Source organism: Echiichthys vipera (genome assembly GCF_963691815.1).
Source record: "Echiichthys vipera genome assembly, chromosome: 1".
Taxonomy (NCBI): domain Eukaryota; kingdom Metazoa; phylum Chordata; class Actinopteri; order Perciformes; family Trachinidae; genus Echiichthys; species Echiichthys vipera.
In genome coordinates, this window is record NC_139826.1 from 36181380 (window position 1) to 36201845 (window position 20466).

A 20466-nucleotide genomic window follows, 5' to 3' on the forward strand; every position below is an offset into this window, starting at 1 on the left:
CACACGCATTGATCGACATAATCGCGATGTGCCGCTTTGTTTACGAATCTTTCCATAGACCTCTGAGTTTTTGTGCGTCTTGTTTGACTGCTTTTGAATATCTTCCTCCGACCAAATCTGCAGTAAACACTCCACCTCCGCATCACACCAACGTGAACCTTTCGCCGGCATTGTTTTAAATGTCCACGCATGGTCCGTCCTTTTTTTTTCTATGTCCCAACAGGCGCACAGGAAATGACGTCGGAGCCGCCGTAGACCTCGTGCTTGTGCTCGTACACGTGCGCACGCTCGTGCTCGTACATGTGCAAGCGTGCTTTACAAAAGCCCACCTCTCTCAAACGGTCCATGGCCGGCAAGCGGGCCGCAGCTAGGAGCGGTGCGGTTGCACTCACACTGGTCAAACGAACTAGACTTTACCTTTAAAACCTGTTTGGGCACGGTACGGATGGACAGTGTGAGTGCGACCTAAGTTACAAGCCAGTTAAACATCTGAAAACTTGTCCTAACAAGACAATGATATTGGTCAAAAGTGTTACTCAAACTGCAGTCACTTAAACATTAAAGGCTAAAATAAAAGTTAAAGGGGTTGCTGTACCCGTCTGCAGCAGGGGGTCATCCTGCAGGACTGGTCGCAGGAAGTCTTCGCTCTCCCAGGGTAGGGGACCATCTGGCAGCCCCATCAGACTGGAGGCATCACATTTCTATGAACACAGATTTGATCTTAATACATCAATTCTCTTGCCATTTTTCATTGTGGTGCATTTACTTGACTATACTTCAGTGGTCATATCCCCATGAACACAAGGTATGGACAAAAGTTACAAAAGAGAAGTTACAACAATATATAAAATGAACAATATAGTGTGACCATTAAATCACATCTTATAGCAGACAGTACTTACTGTTGACCGTATGAAGTTGATCATCTTTATGTAACCATAGTCATCTAAACCTAATGAGGGGGAAAAAAAGATGAGCCATTTCATCAAAACTGAATAATCCTCTGGATGTTCAGTGACACAGACGGCGTTGGTGTCTACTCACTGTGTTTTCTTATCACGTCTACGAGGTTGACCTGGTGCTCAGCCACGCAGTGCTGCAGGGTGACAGGCACAGAGCTCAGCGACCTAAAAATCAAAAGTACACAGGTGGGAAAACTGTTTACTTTAAATGCATAAACGTACACGCTTTGTCGTATAAAAATTGTACGGGATAATAACAAACAGCAGGGTACTTAGATTAACCTTGAGGGAGTACGAAAAACTTGTTGTGGTTCTCGAGTTTTGATATCAATCAACCTTTATTTTACCTGAATAGACCATAAAGCAGGTATCCTCATTTACAGTGGTGTAAAACAATACTAAACAGCGATCAGCGATGTATGAAAGGATACAGACATAAATACAGGATATTAAACATTTTATGGAATAGATACTTTATAGAAGAATTCCTTTATTAGTCCCGCAACGGGGAAATTCAATTTTCTCACTCTATTATTGTTACACACAAACACACACGCACGCAAGCACGCACGCACGCACGCACGCACGCACGCACGCACGCACGCAATTAATGGAGAGATGTAAGAGCGAGGGGGCTGCCAGTGACCTGCACCCCGGGCAGTTGGGGGTTCTGTGCCTTGCTCAACAACACCTCGGCAGTGCTCAGGAGATGAACTGGCACCTCTCCAGCCACCAGTCCGCACTCCATTCATGGTCTTGGACTTGAACCGGCAACCTTCCAGTTCCCAGCCAAGTCAGTGTTTTTAAGAAATGACTAACTATCAAACTAGTTAATAAAATAGTTCTATAGCATTCATTCTCTGTATGTACTCGTTCATGTTTACAAACCTGTAACAGGCCATAAAATGATAGCAATCATCCATAATAACAAAATAAATGATAATATACATACAGTAAATTAACACATTTTAACACACTGGTATCCATCGGTACTCGTTAGGGGTTGATACGCAAGTTGAGGTATTGGAAACGGTGAGGAAAAAATGGAATTGGAACATCTCGGAAATCAACCAGAGTTTAAAAAGCATTTACAATCAATTAAAGGAAAGTCTGAAACAAGGACTTTGGCGGGTTATTCCATGCGTACTGTACCCAGTAAGAGGATGACATTTTACCCAAGTTCAGTTCTGATTAATGGAATGTAGAGCGATGACCTATTCTGTGATCGAGCACCAAGATTATGTGAGTGGAGAGTTAAAAAGGGATGTAATATAGGGCGGAAGCATCAGTGTTAAAGCTTTATAGATTAATAAAAAGCTACGCTGGTCCGACCACAAAGCAGACAATTTAGTTAAGATGGCAGTGGTGGGTGCATTACTATAGTTACTGGAAGTGTGTCTGTCTCTGTCTTTGTCTCTCTCTGTCCATCTGTCTGTCTTTTCTCTCTTCTCCCTCCTTTTCTTCCTCCCCAACCGGTCAAGACAGATGTTCGCAACCGGTCAACACAGATGTTCGCAACCGGCCAAGACAGATGTTCGTCCTCCATGACGTTCCTGCCTGTTATAGGGAAGGTTTTCGTTGCCACCGTACTCTACGGGGGAATTGTTGGGTCTCTGTAAATCATCAATAAGTCATAGAGTGTGGTCTTTACCTAGTCTGTAAAGTGTCCTGAGATAACTTTTGTTATGATTTGGCACTTTAAATAAAATTGAATTGAATTGAATTGCTGCCAGTCCGATTCTCTGTCAGTCTGGGTGTGAAGCAGGGCGGAAACAGTAACGAGATGCGCCCGTGTCGTGTTAACCAACATGATCTTCTCTTGAGCTATTTAATAGAAACAATTAGTGAGAGTGTAAGCAGACTGGTGGGACGTTCTGTCGGGGGGGAAGTGCAAAGTCATCTCACCTGTCACAGAACAGACAGGTGACGTTAACCCGCTGACCGTCCTCCTCCTCCTCCATCCACTGCCACCGCTCGTCGTCATCAATGTCCTCATCGTCGCCGTCAGAGAGCTCGGGCATGTCGTCAGCAGCTCCGTCAACGTCTGTCAAAGTAAAACATCTTTACATGTTTGATTTTTTTATACTATTTATGGGAAGCGGTTTTAACATTTGTGCAGCGGGCTGCTGCGTTCGCCGATAGTTTTTTCCCGGCATTATTTACAGACAGGCGACCATGAGTAGCTCAGGTTGCTGGAGACGCCTTTTTTAAGTTCAATAAATGTTCCTGTTTTATAAATTGAGACTCGGAACATTTGTTCTCATTATTGTGTAATTTTTATGATGTAAATTGAGGGAGCAAAAGTAGAATTGGCTCCAAATATCAACTCAAGAAAATCGTCAGTCTGTCATCGGCTAAGGCTGATGAAAAAAAAAATCGGTATTGGCAGAGACCCCTAAAAAAATCCATATCGTCGATCCCAATAACAGATATCCAGAATGTTCATTCTAGATATCACAAATGTAATTATGGATCTCTAGAAGTGAAAGCCCAACACACATTCATTCATTCATCTTCAACCGCTTGCCCCTGTCGGGGTCTCGGGAGACTGGAGCTGATCCCATTGGGCGTGAGGAGGGGTCCACCCTGGACAGGACGCCAGTTTATCACAGGGCACATAGAGACAAACAGAGACGGACAACCATTCACACCTACGGGTGATTTAGAGTCATCAATTAACCGAACACGTGCACGTCTTTGGACTGTGGGAGGAAACCGGAGTACCCGGAGAAAACCCACGCAGACACGGGGAGAACACACAGAAGGGCCCCAGCCGGGATTTGAACCAGGGACCCTCTTGCTGTGAGGCGACAGTGCTGAACGTCAAAAGTGACGTCATGTGCACTAGTAAGAATGGATTTAAGCTTATTTCAGACATGTCAAAAGAAAAATAACACAAAATCATACTAAATAAAATGAGTTCACAAGATAAGAAAACAAATAAAGCATGTTTCAACACCAAGTCAAGTAAGCAACACTGACATGTGACAAGAAGGAGAAAACTATTGAACCCTACCCCTTAATGATGGTGTGGATATCTGACATTATCATTCTGGGTAAGGGTAGAGGATAACAATTCTATTTTGACGAGGAGAAGCGCTATTATGGATATCTAAAATGTCGTTTCGGACACAAGTGTGATTGTATTAAATGTTAAAACCGCTTGCCACATACAGCTGCGTCCACACAGTTCACTGTAACTCAGATAAATGAGCTTTAGCGTCAACCCCGTTATATCTGTTCAAAAGGCTGCTAACGCATCGTGGGACGCCACTAAAGACACATTTAATGAACCATACAAACAGCAGAACTCATAGCTAGCCAGAGTTAGCGCTCACATTGCTCACAGCTGCCGTTATTAGTGGTTTAAAGGCGCTATTTACCACACTCACGTGTATCTATGTACTCCGCCATGATGCCGCCTTGGTTACACTAGTGCACTTCCTGGTGACGCTTCGTGACGTAAGAAGGGGCGGGGCAGAGTGAGAAGAGGCACTTTAAGATGAACACCACCAGATGTCGCCAAAGCTTAATTTATGGCACCGAAGAAGAAGAAGAAGAAGAAGAAGCATAGAGAAGAAGAAGAAGAAGCATAGAGAAGAAGAAGAAGCATAGAGAAGAAGAAGAAGAAGCATAGAGAAGAAGAAGAAGAAGAAGAAGAAGAAGAAGCCCAAAATACACACACATGCACAAACAGGATCTATATACATGCAATTAATGGAGAGATGTCAGAGCGAGGGGGCTGCCAGTGGACCGGCGCCCTGAGCAGTTGGGGGTTCGGTGCCTTGCTCAACAGCCCCTCGGCAGTGCCCAGGAGATGAGCTGGCCCCAATCCAGCCAACCGGCGACCATCCGGTTCACCTATGGACTGAGCTACTGGTGAAAAGTACAATGACACCTCCAGATCTGCAGGTTGAATCATCACCCAGCAGTGCAGATCTTCCACTCCACACACGTGTGTGTGTGTGTGTGTGTGTGTGTGTGTGTGTGTGTGTGTGTTGCAGTTCCCACCCACAGTCATCTGCTAACCTCTACCCCCATCACTAGTGGTGGAGGGTACATTTACTTAAGTACAATTCTGAGGTACCTTTACTTGAGTAATGAAATTCTATGCTACATTATACTTCTACTCCACTACATTTTAGAGGAAGTATTGTACTATTTCCTCCACTGCATTTGGTGACTTTGGTTACTAGTTACCTCACAGGTACAGATTATTATTAAAACATATTTTCAACAAATAAACACATATAGGACCTATTGTTATAGATTAAGCTACACAGCAGTAGATAAATTAATGCACAATAGCCCCAACCTTATCAGCTGCAACATCATACATGCATTTACAGTAATCTCATAATAGTTATTCATTCATTCATTCATCTTCAACCACTTGTCACTATCGGGGTCGCGAGGGGCTGGAGCCGATCCCAGCTGACATCGGGCGTGAGGAGGGGTACACCCTGGACAGGACGCCAGTCTATCACAGGGCACATAGAGACGAACAGAGACAGACAACCATTCACACCTACGGCAATTTAGAGTCACCAATGAACCGAACACCTGCATGTTTTTTGAAACAGGCAATTCTGCATAATAAAAACTTTTACTTTTTGTATTTTAAGTACATTTTGATGCTTATACTTTTAAAAGTATTTCTGCACTGTGGTATTACTACTTTTAAAAGCTCTGAGTACTTCTACCAATGCACTTCCTTTGAAATAATGATAGTAATAGTAGAAAAGTTGTGTGTGTATAGCAGCTGTGTCTGGAGGGAGGCGTGAGCAAGTGATGGCTGCTGGGAAAAGAAAAGTTTGAAAGTTTGAAACACCATTGGTATTATAATACACTTCTTAAACCCCAGGGACCCACTGGATGTTTAGTCGTCACTAATCAAAGTGTTGTGCAACCATTAAGTTAATAACACAACTTCTTTATAAATTCCAATGAAAGACCAAAGTTTTCAAAGATTATTTAGGGAAATGCATTGATGCAAAATTATAAATAGGCTTTATCATTATGAATACAAGTTATACGTCGTACAGGATCAATGAAGGGTTTAAACCAAGTGATACAGCATATTTATGATAATGTCAGGCAGTGTGGAATTAGACATTTCAAACCTTACTAAGCTACTTATGGGAAAATAAAAGATTTAAGACATTTTAAAGGGTCGAATGATCATTAGTTGCAGCTCTGAGCACAACATCTACACTTTGGGGCCTTCTGTCAATAAAAGTCACATGGCAAAGAAAGTTTTAACAATTAATGTTTTATTTATTCAAAGTCAGACTTTCTGGACAAGCGGCACAATAAGCTCCCATAGGTTTAAAAGATCAGTTTGAGGACATCTACCTTTAGATCCCTCTTTATTTTTCTGAAGCGGAGACTGCAGTTGTTACGTGTTCCAAGGAAGATCCAACTTCTGCTGAACTTTCAGACTGACCCTCATTGTTCGATGCTTGAGGTAGAAGCTCTGCATCCTGGCTCTCTGTCTGCATGGACGGAGCAGACTCGGTGCTCGACTCTCCAGTGACCGAAGAGACAACCGACGAAGTAATACCCGTGGAGTTCAAACTAGGGGGAAGGGTTGTCCCTGCGGGTGTTTGACTGGGACCCATCTCAGGGTCTGATGAATTGGTGTGAGCGGGGAATGAACTATTTGAAGGGCGTTGTTGGAAAGGTTTGAATTTGCCTTGGACAGGAATCATACGTTGTGGAGGTGGAGGACGCCAGCTGTCAGGTTGGCTTCCTCCAAAATTGAGATTAAGCTGCATTTCACTTGATGCAGGAGCAGCAACACCAAACCCTAGCTTAGTTGTATCAGACGCGCATTTGCTCTGACTCTGTTTGAAAGATGGAAAACCTGTTCCCAAGAACTTTCTACCCGCAGAGGAACTAGCTTGGGACCGTGTTTTGTCAAAACCAGGCCTGAGGCGGCGGACATGGGTGTAGCCTTTTGCTTCAGACATCACATCACCGCTATGGACCCTGGGCCTCCACTGTGGAGAAGACACCCGACTGTCAACCTGTCCTGCTGAATTGCGGCCAGGAGAATGTCCCTTCACGATGGAGTCCGTCTTCTTGTCGATGGGGGGCGTGACGCGTGACTCTCCAGGATGTATGTTGGGTCTGAAGAGGTTTATGTGAATCTTTTGATGCTCAGACTTCAGACTAGACTTGATGGCTCGAATATTTGGACTTGCTTTACTGCTGTGTGAATAGATGCGGTCCTTTCTGTTGTGGGGCCCAACTCCTACTTGAGTTTTGTCCACCTGAACGGCTGGAAACCCTCCTGTTGACCTAGATTTAGCGTGATAGATGAGGGGAGGCCGCTGAATTGCACCTGCAGAGAAGACAGAATCAGAGTTTACCTGATGGACCTTCCTGCCATCAGGAAAAGCAAATGCTTTGTTTCCAGCACGGCTGTAAACCCCGTCACTCTGTCCTCCAGTCACTGAGCCTGAGTTGTAGCCGGTGTTCAAAGAGCTGACTCGGCTTCTTGGAACATTGATGGGGTGTCTTTGGGAAATAACGGGATAATTCATTTGTGATGATTTAGAGGCAGGGGCGTGGTCTTCTTGGGCAGAGTAAATGTCCCCCTTCATCCCTCGGTCCACACTTGATGTCTCGTAACCAGCTTTAGGGATTCTCATTATTGGAGGTCCACTCCATCTTTTATGGTCTCTGTTGTCATTGTGGACGCTCATTGGGGCCTGTCCTGCATGGACATGTCGGACATAACCTATGGAAACAAGGCAAGCAATCACTGCAGATGTTTCTATAAAACAGGGAAGTCGTTTTATGAAAAGCATATTAAAGGTTAACGGCTGTTAAACTTGTAGATTGACAGATCATTCAATACCTCTCTGGGTATTCTCGCAATTTACATCACCAACCAGCAGCCAAAAGCAAAGCACAAACAGCCTGCAGCGACGGAGAACACAGGGTAAGATCAGACGTTTCCACAGTATATTTAGATCGACAGAAGTATTCAAACAACCGACACTGAACAAGACGACTCACCTAAAACAATGTGTAAAGCCCATTGTTGAGCTTCTTTTCAGCAGCACCATACCCACTAGTGACTCATACTACTAACCTGAGAACAAGTGGCCAAACCCCAGACCCCTATTTCTAAACTCTAAGCAGTGAGAGGCACATCAACTCAGCTGTTCCCCATTTTGTACTAATTGCTACATGGCAATGATGGCAACACCCAAAGCTGCAGGAAGAAGACTGTTTCTTTACTCATGGGTGGTTATTCGGTGTTTAATGCTTACATTTGAACTGAAAGTAAAGCTAAGAAACAAAGAGAGTACACCTTATTAGTCCCTCAATTAAAATGAGATAGCCCTTCTCTTGTAAAGTATGGGTCTTTCTTTAAGAGGAATGGTATCTTTTGTATTTATACCACCACTACTTCACTTTATTTTGTGGTACTGTAACTATCTGCTGCTACACTTACTGTGCTTTAGGACATGCTGCTACATTTCACTGTGGTTTACTGTCACTTAGTTCTGTAGGCAATGCTGCTACATTTTTAACACTTATAACTTCTCACTTATTTAGTTTGTACTTATTTTATTTCAACATGCTGCTAAACTGCACGCTGCGTATTGTTGTATATTGTATAAACCTACGTCTGTTGCTTAACCACAATGTCTATTGCACTCACACTGTCACACTTAGTTCATTGCTTGATTTATTTTATGTTAGCTTTATTTTGATTTATGTTTTTATGCTTATTGTTACTCTGATCCTTTCCCACCTTTGTATTGAAACTGTAGCAAAATAATTTCCCTCGGGATAAATAAAGCTTCTTGAATCTTGAATCTTGAATTGCAGAACACTGTATTCATAACTTACTGTTATACCCCATTTCTCTACCATGCCCTTTTCACAGTGGCCATTTTATTTTATCTATGTTCATCGCGTGCATCATCCTTTTCAAATGTAAAATATTACTGCAGAAAGCGTGATGCGTTCATGGCACCACCACCGGTCCCTGTCATTTAAGTATTTAGAGCCCAATGGTTGTAAGCACATTCGGTCACAAGGGGGCGCTGCTAGATCAAGGAGAGAAAAGGCAACTTTATTTGAATGTCATCAAACACAAAGGCTCTCTGAAGTGCTTCACAGAGCAATGAAGTGCATTAAAAGAATAGGGGAATGAAATTAAAAGTTTAAAAAAAAATTAAAATACAAAAAAATAATTTAAATAAACACATTTGAAAGAAAAAGTCTTAATATTTTAAAATATTACAGAAAACAGTTGATAGCATTACATTATTCTGTCTTATTCTGGTCCGTCTACCTTCACTTCACATTTATTCCATCTTAAACACACATGCTCATTTTCACCTGTGATTAGGGGCTCAGTGGGAGATTGGGTCGTCCTCTGATCGAGAGATCGGGGGTTCGATCCCCATCTCTCCCGGTCCACATATCGAAGAGTCCTTGGGCAAGACACTGAACCCCGAATTGCTCCTCGTGCTGTGTAAATGTGGTGTGAATGGTTAGATTAGATGGTCTGTAGATGTCCACTGCTATCAGTGTGAATGTCTGTGTGAATGGGTGAATGTGACAAACACTGTCAAAGCGCCTTGAGTAGTCAGAAGACTAGAAAGGCGCTGTATGAGTACAAGTCCATTTTCTGATATTTCGAGAACATAAATAGTTTAACTTAGTTTAACAGATTGTGTCTTTCACAAAGTAAACCAATGAACTTAGAAAGAATTCAGATCACATGCTTGATCATCATCAAACTGGCTGTAAAGCACTCCAGTATATATATATATATATATATACTAATATCCTATATATATATATAAAGTCCTTATATTGATAACCTTTCTTGTAGTGTCACCATTTGGCTGTAAAAACATGTAGACAAAATGCATTGGCACTTTAATTATTGAAAATAAACAAATACTCTATATTGCCTGTAATACAGCATATCAAAGGTGTTGTGTACATGTATGATATATGCTGCAGAGATACAGACACCACATATTAATATAGACAGTCATCAAAACATTTTTCCAAATCAAAACAGTTAAATATTTCTTATAATTTAATGAAAACATATTAAAGACATCCATTATTTTAATATAGGGTAGAATAAATTCAAGCATTTACTTTAAGGCAGTTGTTCAGTGCACATATAAAAGCCTGGTAATAGATCCCTGATAAAAAAATATTCCAATATCATTGAAAATCAAGGAAATTAAACCCAAATACATGTTCAATATAGCTTTCTAAAAGCTTCATAGGTTGTTTTCTTCTTGGAGAATCTGGCAGAGCCACTACAGTCAAGTAAAAAAAAAAGCTTTGGTTTTCTGACCGTTACAAAGTTCATAGATAAATTCATGCACATTTTAAAAGTAATGTGTAATTCCTTTGACATAATGATGAAGACGTGAACGGTGTTTGCTGTATGTAGTCGTCTCTGTGTAGCTGCTGAAGTGACCTGAAAAAAAGAAACTAACATCAACAGTGTGAAGACATCGGTCACACAGAAAGCCACAGTGCAATTTTAACGGTCAGAATAATTTACTTTGCACAGGTACAGCTTTAGAGCAAAAGGAGTAGGACTTTTTAGACTTTATGTTTGGTTTAGGGAGTTCAATCTATAAATATTTACCACAGCCATAAAAAAAACCATGAATTTGGATCGTGAATTATCATCAATTTTAATCAGATTTTTGGTCTGGATTTTAAAACTTAAACATGGTGGTGAGGTGGTTAGCACTGTGACCTCACATCAAGACAGTCCCTGGTTCAAATCCCGGCTGGGCCCCTTCTGTGTGGAGTTTGCATGTTCACCCTGTGTCTGCGTGGGTTTTCTCCGGTTTCCTCCCAGAGTCCAGAGACGTGCTCATGTTAGGTTAATTGATGACTCTAAAATTGCCCGTAGGTGTGAATGGTTGTGTGTCTCTATGTGCCCTGCGATAAACTGGCATCCTGTCCAGGGTGTACCCCGCCTGATGTCAGCTGGGATAGGCTCCAGCCCCCCCCCCCGCGACCCAGACAGGGACAAGCGGTTGAAGATGAATGAATGAACTTGAGCCCCTATATTTACCAACCAGCAATTTAAAGGAGAGCTTTGTTATGGAAATTAATTAATTGTTATTAATCATACGTATTTGTTGTGTTTGTATGTTATCTAAGGCTACGTTCACACTGCAGTTACAAGTGACCTGAATCTAATTCTTTGGCTTAAATGCGACCCATATCTGATTTGCTTTTGACCGTGTGAACAGCACAAGCCGCATTGAATCTGATATTTTCAGCTCAGAATAAGGCCAGTTTTAAATGTGCTACTGAACCGGACACGTATCAGATTTTGTTTAATCTGAACAGCCAGGTCGCACTTTGACGTCATTCTGACCCACGCTACTCTGAAAAAAAAAATTGTGCGGCAGGCGGGAGCAGGGAAGAGAATCAAAACAAACATGGAGGACAGCAGTGAAACAGTGGAGGGAGAGTGAAGTTTTAGACCTCATTAGTATTTAGCACACACTGTTTTTAGCATTAAGCCATAAAGTCCTACGATACCGGTTACCGGTTGTTCGCTTCTGTAAACACGGTTGTGGCTTGATGTCATCAATGATCAACTGCGCACGCGGGTAAGTTCAGGTGCGTGAGTTGCTCACACAGCAATCCGTAGACAGGCCACACAAAGACGTAATGTGAACAGCCAGTTTGAGCAATAAATCGGAATTGTGCATTAGGCCCGCAGTGTGAACGTAGTGCCAGTGCTCACCGTCAATTATATAATTTAACTTTACAGGACTAGAATAAAAACTGATTAATAACGCTTACCCAGCAACCAGCAATTGATATGATGCACTGCCTCACAGGTGTCCTGTGTCTAACGTAGATAGCTTGATAACCAGAGAGTCATCAGATTTGGAGCGGAGTCCAACATGGGTCAGTCCCATGTCAAGAAATATTGCTTGAACATGTGTTATTGGTGTAAATGGGTAATACTTTTCTAACCTCAGTTACCTCATTTCCTGCCCTCTCTTATTTCCCTGCACTCTTTCCCAGACCGGAGATGTCTTTGTTCTCCAGGATCTCCGTCTTCTGCTCAGGTTGAAGCAGAGTGTTTGACACCATAGCTTTGGCCACCACCTGGATGGGGATGGCCATGGGCGTAGAAGACACAGCGGAAACGGCGCTGAAGAATTTCCTGGCCAGCCACTCAGTAGGTCGACTCTCCTGCCTGTCTACCAACAAAACCCTGTTGGAAGAAAACACAAAGGTGTTGATGATTTAGAGATTGGATTGGGCTGGATTAGGTTATTATTGGTAAAAACAAATATACAGCACATCTGTTGCTCGTCACAGGGGTTGTTAATTAACAACATTGATTCTCACTATGTCATACAAGAATTGCTTTGGTGGAATAGTACCGTCAAGTAGAATGAGCACTAGTTTGTATGCAAAAGCTTTATACACCCGGGTACAAATGTCTATGTACACTACTCAGTGCGTAACTTTGGAAGGTGTAGCCAGTGGGCATGTCTTGTATCATACCTGTGTATGTAAAATATCACTGTTTAGTTGGGAAAATACCGATATAAAAGTTTCAAAATGAATACACACGTGAACAATTTAATTATGTCAAAAGTTGAGAGAATTTTAAGCTGCTTGAAAAGAGGAGCTGAGTGTTTGAGTCTGCTGCTAAATGTTGCAATTCTACAACTTTTTTTTTTGCAGAAGATAAAGCTTCAAAAGGTGGGATGGCTACGTACCCCCTTGGATTTAGACATTTCATTGCAAATAACCTGAATATGATTCTTCCACTTTAGGGTTTAATCAATCAGGGCTCCAGTGAATCTTGTTTACCTAGGTACCCCCCCAGGTGGAATTACAAAATATGAGATAAGGATAAATTAAGCTGTAATAAAGAGTTGATAGACAATTCTGATGAACCAAAGCTCGAGAGTTGCTAATGATGCCCATGGAGTTGGATATTTTATTGCAAATTACCTGAATATGATACTTCCGGTTTAGGGCTTGTTTACCTGTCAAACTGCCAAATTAGCAGCAGGAAAGTAAAAAAAACCTCAGGTGGCACTCACACTGTCCATCCGTACCGTACCCACACAGGTTCCACGGCTAAAGCCTAGTTCGTTTGACCAGAGTGAGTGCAACCGTACCGTGCCTAGCTGCGGCGAGCTTGCCGGCCACGGCCCGTTTGGGAGAGGTGGGCTTTTGTAAAGCACGTCTGTACATGTACGAGCACGAGCGTGCGCACGTGCACAACTAAACGCCAGTCCTTGAGGGGGAATACAATCAGTTGATTTCAGTGATTGGGAAGTCACAAACTAACTGAATCGAATAAATGAGATCACTCACCCTGGTCTGTAAATGCTGTATCTGTCAAAACCTAGCGCCTCGATCTCTGCTTCCACTTGTCCCTGGAAAATAAATCCATTTCATGTTGGTCTTTCAGCGATTGTCCAATGTCATTGTCTAATGAGACAACACGGGTGAGCTTCAGTTGAGAAAAAGGACATAAAATACCGGTACCTTGACTTTGAGGTACAGGAAGTTGCTGTTTTTATCAGCTCCTCTGGAGGACTCCAGGTGGAACTGTGTGCAGCCTCCTGCCTTGGCGAGCTCTGCTGATTTGAGAACATAGTCATGATCCACACGGATGAAACCTTCCTGAAATAAAAGAGAAGTAACAGTTGTTTTAGACAACACTGACCGGTGTCTGCTCAAGCTTTCCTGTAGCTGACAAAATGTACAAAAAACAACAAAAAAAACATTCATATTATTCATATTACTATTTAGAACAAAGAGTCAACAAAACAATGCTGTAAATAAATAAATAATGTATCATAATTATGGCTGGACAATTCTTCTAATTGCTAATTAAAATAATAATATTTAATAATATATTGCTAAGTAAAACATTTCCAGATTCTATCACAGCACCAGAGAATGTTTTAATTACAAAAAATAAAGGAATTAATTGAGTTTCCCATACTGTCCATCCATAAGTGCAATGCCAACCACCCAAGTGTGCGTGACACTCCGGGCCAATTGGGCATGTGGCAACGAAATTGCTCATACATTGCTACTGACCAATAACCCATCACATACTAATAGATATACTGTATTTTAGTAGTCTTGTGCTACAGTACAACGGTAAAATCTTAATTGGTCCACCAGTAAAGTACCCATGTTAGATAAGGCTCTCATGATACAAGAATTTTAAACTTTGATACATAACAAGCATGAAGAAGATATTTCCCCCCCATTTGTTTAAATGAACCTTTGACAACCTTAACGTTAGATTTACAAACTTTAACCCACAGCGCCTGCTTTCGCTCTGGTTGTTCCCAGACAGCAGTAGCCAACATCATGGCCCTGGAAGGCTGCAGCAAAATCATCGAGCTTCTCAAAGTCCACCACCTCTTGTGCCTAGAGGTGAAGAAAACAATGTCAAAACAACGCAAATGTCACGCTCAATGCCATGAATCTCAGGATATGGGAGTCGACTTAAGAATCATCCCACTAACCAGGTTTTCGTAGGATTTGTCCTCGAAGGTGAGCCGTCTTCTTCCGATGAGGGTAATCTTGGAGAAGATGTTGCGCCCCAGCAGCTCTTGAAGCAAGATCCTGCCCGTTTCCCCAGAGGCGCCGAGGATGAAACAGCTTTTATTTTGCTGCTGGAAGTTTTCCTCCAGGGTCTTCAAGTCCTCAGCCATGCTGTGTGCCAAAACAAATCCACTCCTATAAGCACAGTGCATGAGTGCAGTTATTGGCACAATTTAACACGTATGCAGGCAATGTGTACTAAGATTGTGTACAGTCTTGGCTTAAGGCATGTTTTTCATAACTATGCTGCTATAGGCCTAGTCTGCCGGGGGACAATACTTTTCCAGATATTCTGAGCTTCTCTCCTCTCTGTCTGTATCATTCATGTCTCATCAATGCATGTTACTAATTCAACTTCTTCCCCGGAGTTGTTTGTGCTTTGTCGTCTCGCAGGTCTCTGCTGATCGTGGTGGTGCCTGCTGCCGTGGTCCTGCATGACGCTTCCTGCTGCTATTATCATCTATAACCTTAGCTGTGCTTGTTTCTACTACTCTGCTGTATTAACTGCAGTCATATTCACATTACTATAGATATTATTATAGTGACTGGAAGTGTGTCTGTCTCTGTCTCTCTGTCCATCTGTCTGTCTTTTCTCTTTCTCTCTCCCTTTCTTCCTCTCTCCGGTGCAGACAGATGTGCGTCCTCCACAGAGCTGGGTCTGTCTGACGTCCCTGTCTGTTATAGTGAAGGTTTTCGTTGCCACCGCACTCTACAGGGGAATTGTTGGGTCTATGTAAATCATAAATAAATCATAGAATGGTCTATAACTAGTTTGTAAAGTGTCCTGAGATAACTTTTGGTATGATTTGGCACTATAAATAAAATTGAATTGCATTTAAAGAAGTTACCCATTGTATAGTTTAATGTAAATAACTCAGCAATAGTTTGGTCAGCTGTTGGGACAGAGGAAAATCGACTGCAATAACATAAGAGTGTACAATGTATGCCGAATGAATAAGAAGATGCATATAATTCAGCATCCAGTAATAGTCTTGTTTTTCAAAGTTAGCATGTTTTCCAAAAAGAGAAGAGAACTTTAAATGCATGTTTTTCTTAAAGGGGGTTTGGTTTGACATTCGCTCTTTGTTCAAGATTCAAGATTCAAGCAGCTTTATTTATCCAGAGGGAAATTATTGTGCAACAATTTCAATACAAAGGTGGGAAAGGATCACAGTAACAATAAGCTACCATAATCAAATCAAAATAAAGCTAACGTAAAATAAATCAAACAATTAACTAAATGTGACAGAGTGCAACAGACATTGTGGTTAAACGTAGGTATATACAATATACAACAATACGCAGCATGCAGTTTAGCAGCATGTTGAAATAAAATAAGACTAAAACTAAATAAGTGATAAGGAGCGATAAGTGATAACTGTTAAAGTGTAGCAGCATTTCTTACTGAACTAAGTGACAGTAAAGTACAGTGAAGTGTAGCTGCCTCTTACTGAAGTAAGTTAGTTACAGTAAAGTACAGTAAAGTGTAGCAGCCTCTTACTGAAGTAAGTCAGTTACAGTAAAGCACAGTGAAGTGTAGCTGCCTTCCTTACTGAAGTAAGTTAGTTACAGTAAAGTACAGTGAAGTGTAGCAGCCTTTCTTACTGAAGTAAGTTAGTTACAGTAAAGTACAGTGAAGTGTAGCAGCCTCTTACTGAAGTAAGTCAGTTACAGTAAAGCACAGTGAAGTGTAGCTGCCTTCCTTACTGAAGTAAGTTAGTTACAGTAAAGTACAGTGAAGTGTAGCAGCCTCTTACTGAAGTAAGTCAGTTACAGTAAAGTACAGTGAAGTGTAGCAGCCTCTTACTGAAGTAAGTTAGTTACAGTAAAGTACAGTGAAGTGTAGCAGCCTCTTACTGAAGTAAGTCAGTTACAGTAAAGTACAGTGAAGTGTAGCTGCCTCTTACTGAAGTAAGTCAGTTACAGTAAAGCACAGTGAAGTGTAGCTGCCTTTCTTACTGAAGTAAGTTAGTTACAGTAAAGTACAGTGAAGTGTAGCAGCATTTCTTACTGAAGTAAGTCAGTTACAGTAAAGCACAGTGAAGTGTAGCTGCCTCTTACTGAAGTAAGTTAGTTACAGTAAAGTACAGTGAAGTGTAGCAGCCTTTCTTACTGAAGTAAGTTACAGTACAACTAAATAAAGTGATGTAGTGGTGATATAAAGTGACATTTGCTCAGGACTCAGTGTCTCCACTGTTCCTTACCTGACCGGGGGGAGATGAGATGAATTACACAGTAGGATTATTAACAGGAAGGTCCCTACATAATTAAAACAGACGTTCACACTGGTTGTGCGCAGGTTTGGGAGCTAGCTAAACAGTATCTATATTCCCATTTAGCTAACGTTACGCTACGTGTAAGTGGTGTTAGCGGCTAACATAACGCTCGTATGTGCCGTAAGCAGCGGGCGGGTAAGCTAGCAGACACCTCCGCTGTTCGTTACCTGACAGTGTATTTAACCGGGTCAGGGTCGTCGAAATAATGCAGAACCGCAGCAATGACAACTACTACGACGGTGAGGAGCCCGGTCGCTTTTCCCAGGGTGGTGGCCAGGAGTTTCGTAACATCCATTGCCAGGAGCAACGGTTAAATCGCCGGAACACTTCCTGGTTGCTTCATCTTCACAGACGGTCCACCAGACAACGCTCTGAGGACTGCGCATGCGCACCTGGATCCCTGCAGTATCATAAGTGTCCACCTTTTATAAGCCTAACTCATTGTTTATGTGGTGAATTTAGTTATAATCTAATTTATTAGAGGTTTCATACTCGCCATCATTATCTCTGCAAATGAATTATGCAAATATTTTCCTTTAGAATCTGCTACAAACCTTGATTTAAAGTGGGGTTCAATGTGTGTGTGGAGGTGGAGGGTAATATAACAGGATATTTGGGTTTAATATTTCAAAATTATATTTATATACAAAAATATTTTTACTATAGAAGAGAGTAAAGGCCCCTGCACATGCCGTTCCATTCGTTTTCGATGGAGAAGGCGGTAGCGCCAAATGTAGCGGCAGCGCCCACGTTAGCAGCACCATCTCTGCCGCTGCGACTTTGACTTAGTTGCCAGTGACCTTTCAAAGGCGTAACCAATGAGTTAGAAGCTTTGAGTATGGCGTTTATGTTTCCTAGGCAACCAGAGTGTGACATCAAGATGGAGGAAAAACGTATCGTGTGTTTGAGTCTGTCGTATCACGATCTCGGAAGAAAATGTTATGCTTCGAAGGTTTATAAGCAGTCACACCAGTGAATAGGTAGTTTACGAGCTAACGGTTATTAATACATACAATAATATATATTTAATGTATGTATAATTATACAATAATAAGGTGAGTTTGCCAGGGCCGCTGCCAACCTTTTGTGGGCCCTAAGCATAAATAGTAAGAATGGTCAGGGAGAGTTCAGTAAAATGGCTAAACTGAGCAAACTACCATGCAAAATGATATATTAGGTAAAAACGCACTTTAAAAAACGTGGGCCTGTTTATAATAATTTATGTTTTTGAAATGTAATAATTATAATGCCATTTTTTATTAACCTTCATTTTCAGAGGCCCCTGCCAGGAACTGGGGGCCCTACGCGCTCTGCGTATGGGGAGTGGCGGGCCTGGATTTAGCTGTTCAGCCGCTCGTAACACGTCACACGTCACGCGCATTAATTGACGTCATCGCGATGCGTCGCTTTGTTTACAAACCTTCCATAGACCTCAGAGTTTTTGTGCGTCTTGTCGACTGTTTTTGAATCTTTTCAATCGACCAAATCTGCAGTAAACACTCCACCTCTGCATCACACCAACGTGAACCTTTCGCGGTCATTATTTTAAATGTTTGCGCATGGTCCCTCCTTCTTTTTTTCTATGTCCCAACAGGCGCACATAAAATGAGGTCAGAACCGCCGTAGGCCTCGTGGAAGTGCTCGTACACGTGCAAACGTGCTTTACAAAAGCCCACCTCTCCCATACGGAATGTGACCGGCAACCGTACCGCTCCTAGGCGCGGTAGGGTTGCACTCACACTGGTCAAACGAGAGAAAGACAGTACATTTTTTAACCTCATTTAAGTGGACAAAGCCTTGGCTGTTTGTTTTGTTTCACAGAGCTAAACTAAAACTACAGTATAGTAATGACAGAGTCACTAACTGTTTGAGTGGTTGACAAAAAAATTTAATTTTGCACCCTGGGCAAATCATAACAAAAGGCTTTTTAACTTATCTAAGGATAGAGTAGATGTTTCCTTTCCAAACATGTTGAAGGGTTGTTTAAATGGCAGTACTTGTGTGTGATTTGGTCAGGAAATTCAGCATGTACCTGGAGTACGAACCGTACTCTGATAAAATGCCTTTTTTGTCAGACCTTCAGGGGGTTTCATTAGCCAAAACCTCCTCACAAAGAAAGCAAGTTCAGTCACATGCAATGAATTCATCAACACCCCATGTTTTTAACACCCCTGCCACTTCGAACACAAGGCATCGACCCAATCCAATAGAATATGATGGCGCCAGGGATGATCCTTTAAACATGTCAGCAGTAAGAGACAGAAATAAAAGAGGCTGAGGTTGAGAGAAGAGGCCTTAAACTGGCACTCTGCTGAAATGAAATGTCGCCTCTTTGTTCCTTAGCCGTGGGTGCTAATTGGGCCTAGCGGCGGGGAGGAAAGCTGCCGCTGGGCTCCTGTCTGTCGCACCTGTTGAGTCATTGTCTCTCACATTGATTAGACAGGAAGTTGGAGTAAGAAGGCTTAGGCCTCAGTGGGTGCGTGGCAGAAACGTGGTTCAATTTCCTTTTAGAGCTCCCCTGTTGGAGGTGGAAATACCAATGGTGGTAAGGGGTCGATTGCGTTTGACCATTGATTAGCTTGCACTAAAGGACATATGGATCATAAAGAGTTGGGTTATTGGCTTTTTTCACATTCTTTCTACCTCAATCATAGTCCCCTCCTGCATTTCCTCCGTATTGCATAATATGTTTGATGTCTCTGTTACTGCTGTTCTGCCACACTTCACCTGAGTTCCTATTCACACAGGATTAGCTTTTAGAACAGAGGATGTGAAATAATGGCTCATGCAGTACATCCTGCTACGTCACATGAATGAGTGCTGCATTGATAGTTATTTTTAGTTGATACCAATGTTCAAGTTCTGTTACGCGTTCGTGTAAGATTTTAACTACGGATGCAGTTAGAACGATAATCGGGGCTGTAAACTACCAAATACAACTAAAATATTCCCCTGGTGACCTAATTTTGGAGGGCTACATGCCACGGGCTAGGTAAATCTTTGTCCCGATGGTCGTGCTCATGCAATAAATTATGCATGATACAGCAAAACATTGAAGTATAAAATGATAAATTATGATGGTAGCAAACATTAGCTCTAAACTGATGATTTGTTGTGTGTTGCACTAAAGTAGCTCCCCTGACGTCAGCGCTGTAGAAAATAGTTCACCTCGAAAGCGACTTAGCGTCACCGCTCTTTAAAAGTTTGGCTTAGTAACTTTGATCCGAGCACAGCAATGTGGCAGCACATTCCCACTGTGACTGAACCAAAGAGGGAAAACACAGAGGAGATAGGTGGCTATGATGCTGTGGCACAAGAGATCAGTTAGAAGCAGGCGGCCTGACTATCCGGCTGTGAAGACGCTGTGTAACGCCCTTCCAAAATATGATTTCCAGGTTGTTCTGAGCCTCGTATTTCACCATGGCCGCAATGTCGTATTCCCCGTTGTTTAAACAGATCTGAGTTTTTTAAAAAACAACGTAATCGTCATTTTTCCTCTTTCCTATCGATGAAAAATATGTCTAACTGATGAAAGAGGTGATCGGAATTGTTCACATGTTCGGCCGTTGTTATCTGTTTTATTCAACGTGTGTTTGAACCCGGAAAAT

At 42.0% G+C, this 20466-nt stretch overlaps 2 protein-coding genes across 3 annotated transcripts in view; both read right to left on the bottom strand.

Annotated features, from left to right (window-relative positions):
- prmt3 (protein arginine methyltransferase 3) overlaps positions 1 to 4378 on the bottom strand; it is a 63764-nt gene extending 59386 nt beyond the window's left edge. Inside the window, exons 1-5 of the mRNA XM_083940377.1 lie at positions 4355 to 4378; positions 2868 to 3006; positions 1045 to 1127; positions 903 to 952; positions 596 to 701 (exon numbers count right to left, since the gene is read on the bottom strand). Coding sequence (XP_083796503.1) covers positions 596 to 701; positions 903 to 952; positions 1045 to 1127; positions 2868 to 3006; positions 4355 to 4376 — 400 coding nt within the window. The 5' untranslated portion in view covers positions 4377 to 4378. The remainder of the gene's footprint in view (positions 1 to 595; positions 702 to 902; positions 953 to 1044; positions 1128 to 2867; positions 3007 to 4354) is intronic.
- A 5301-nt stretch (positions 4379 to 9679) lies between these two features.
- Positions 9680 to 17206, bottom strand: htatip2 (HIV-1 Tat interactive protein 2). Of its 2 annotated transcripts, none has more exons than XM_083919244.1 (7): positions 17026 to 17206; positions 14504 to 14693; positions 14298 to 14405; positions 13506 to 13643; positions 13332 to 13393; positions 11976 to 12210; positions 9680 to 10434 (listed from the first exon to the last, which is right to left on the bottom strand). In XM_083919244.1, the coding sequence occupies exons 1-6, from the start codon at positions 17151 to 17153 to the stop codon at positions 11994 to 11996; spliced, it is 843 nt and encodes a 280-aa protein (XP_083775370.1). In that variant the 5' UTR covers positions 17154 to 17206; the 3' UTR covers positions 9680 to 10434; positions 11976 to 11993. The 2 variants fall into 2 exon arrangements, with proteins under 2 accessions (XP_083775370.1, XP_083775369.1); XM_083919243.1 differs by having other exon boundaries at positions 14504 to 14717.
- Positions 17207 to 20466: the final 3260 nt, after the last annotated feature.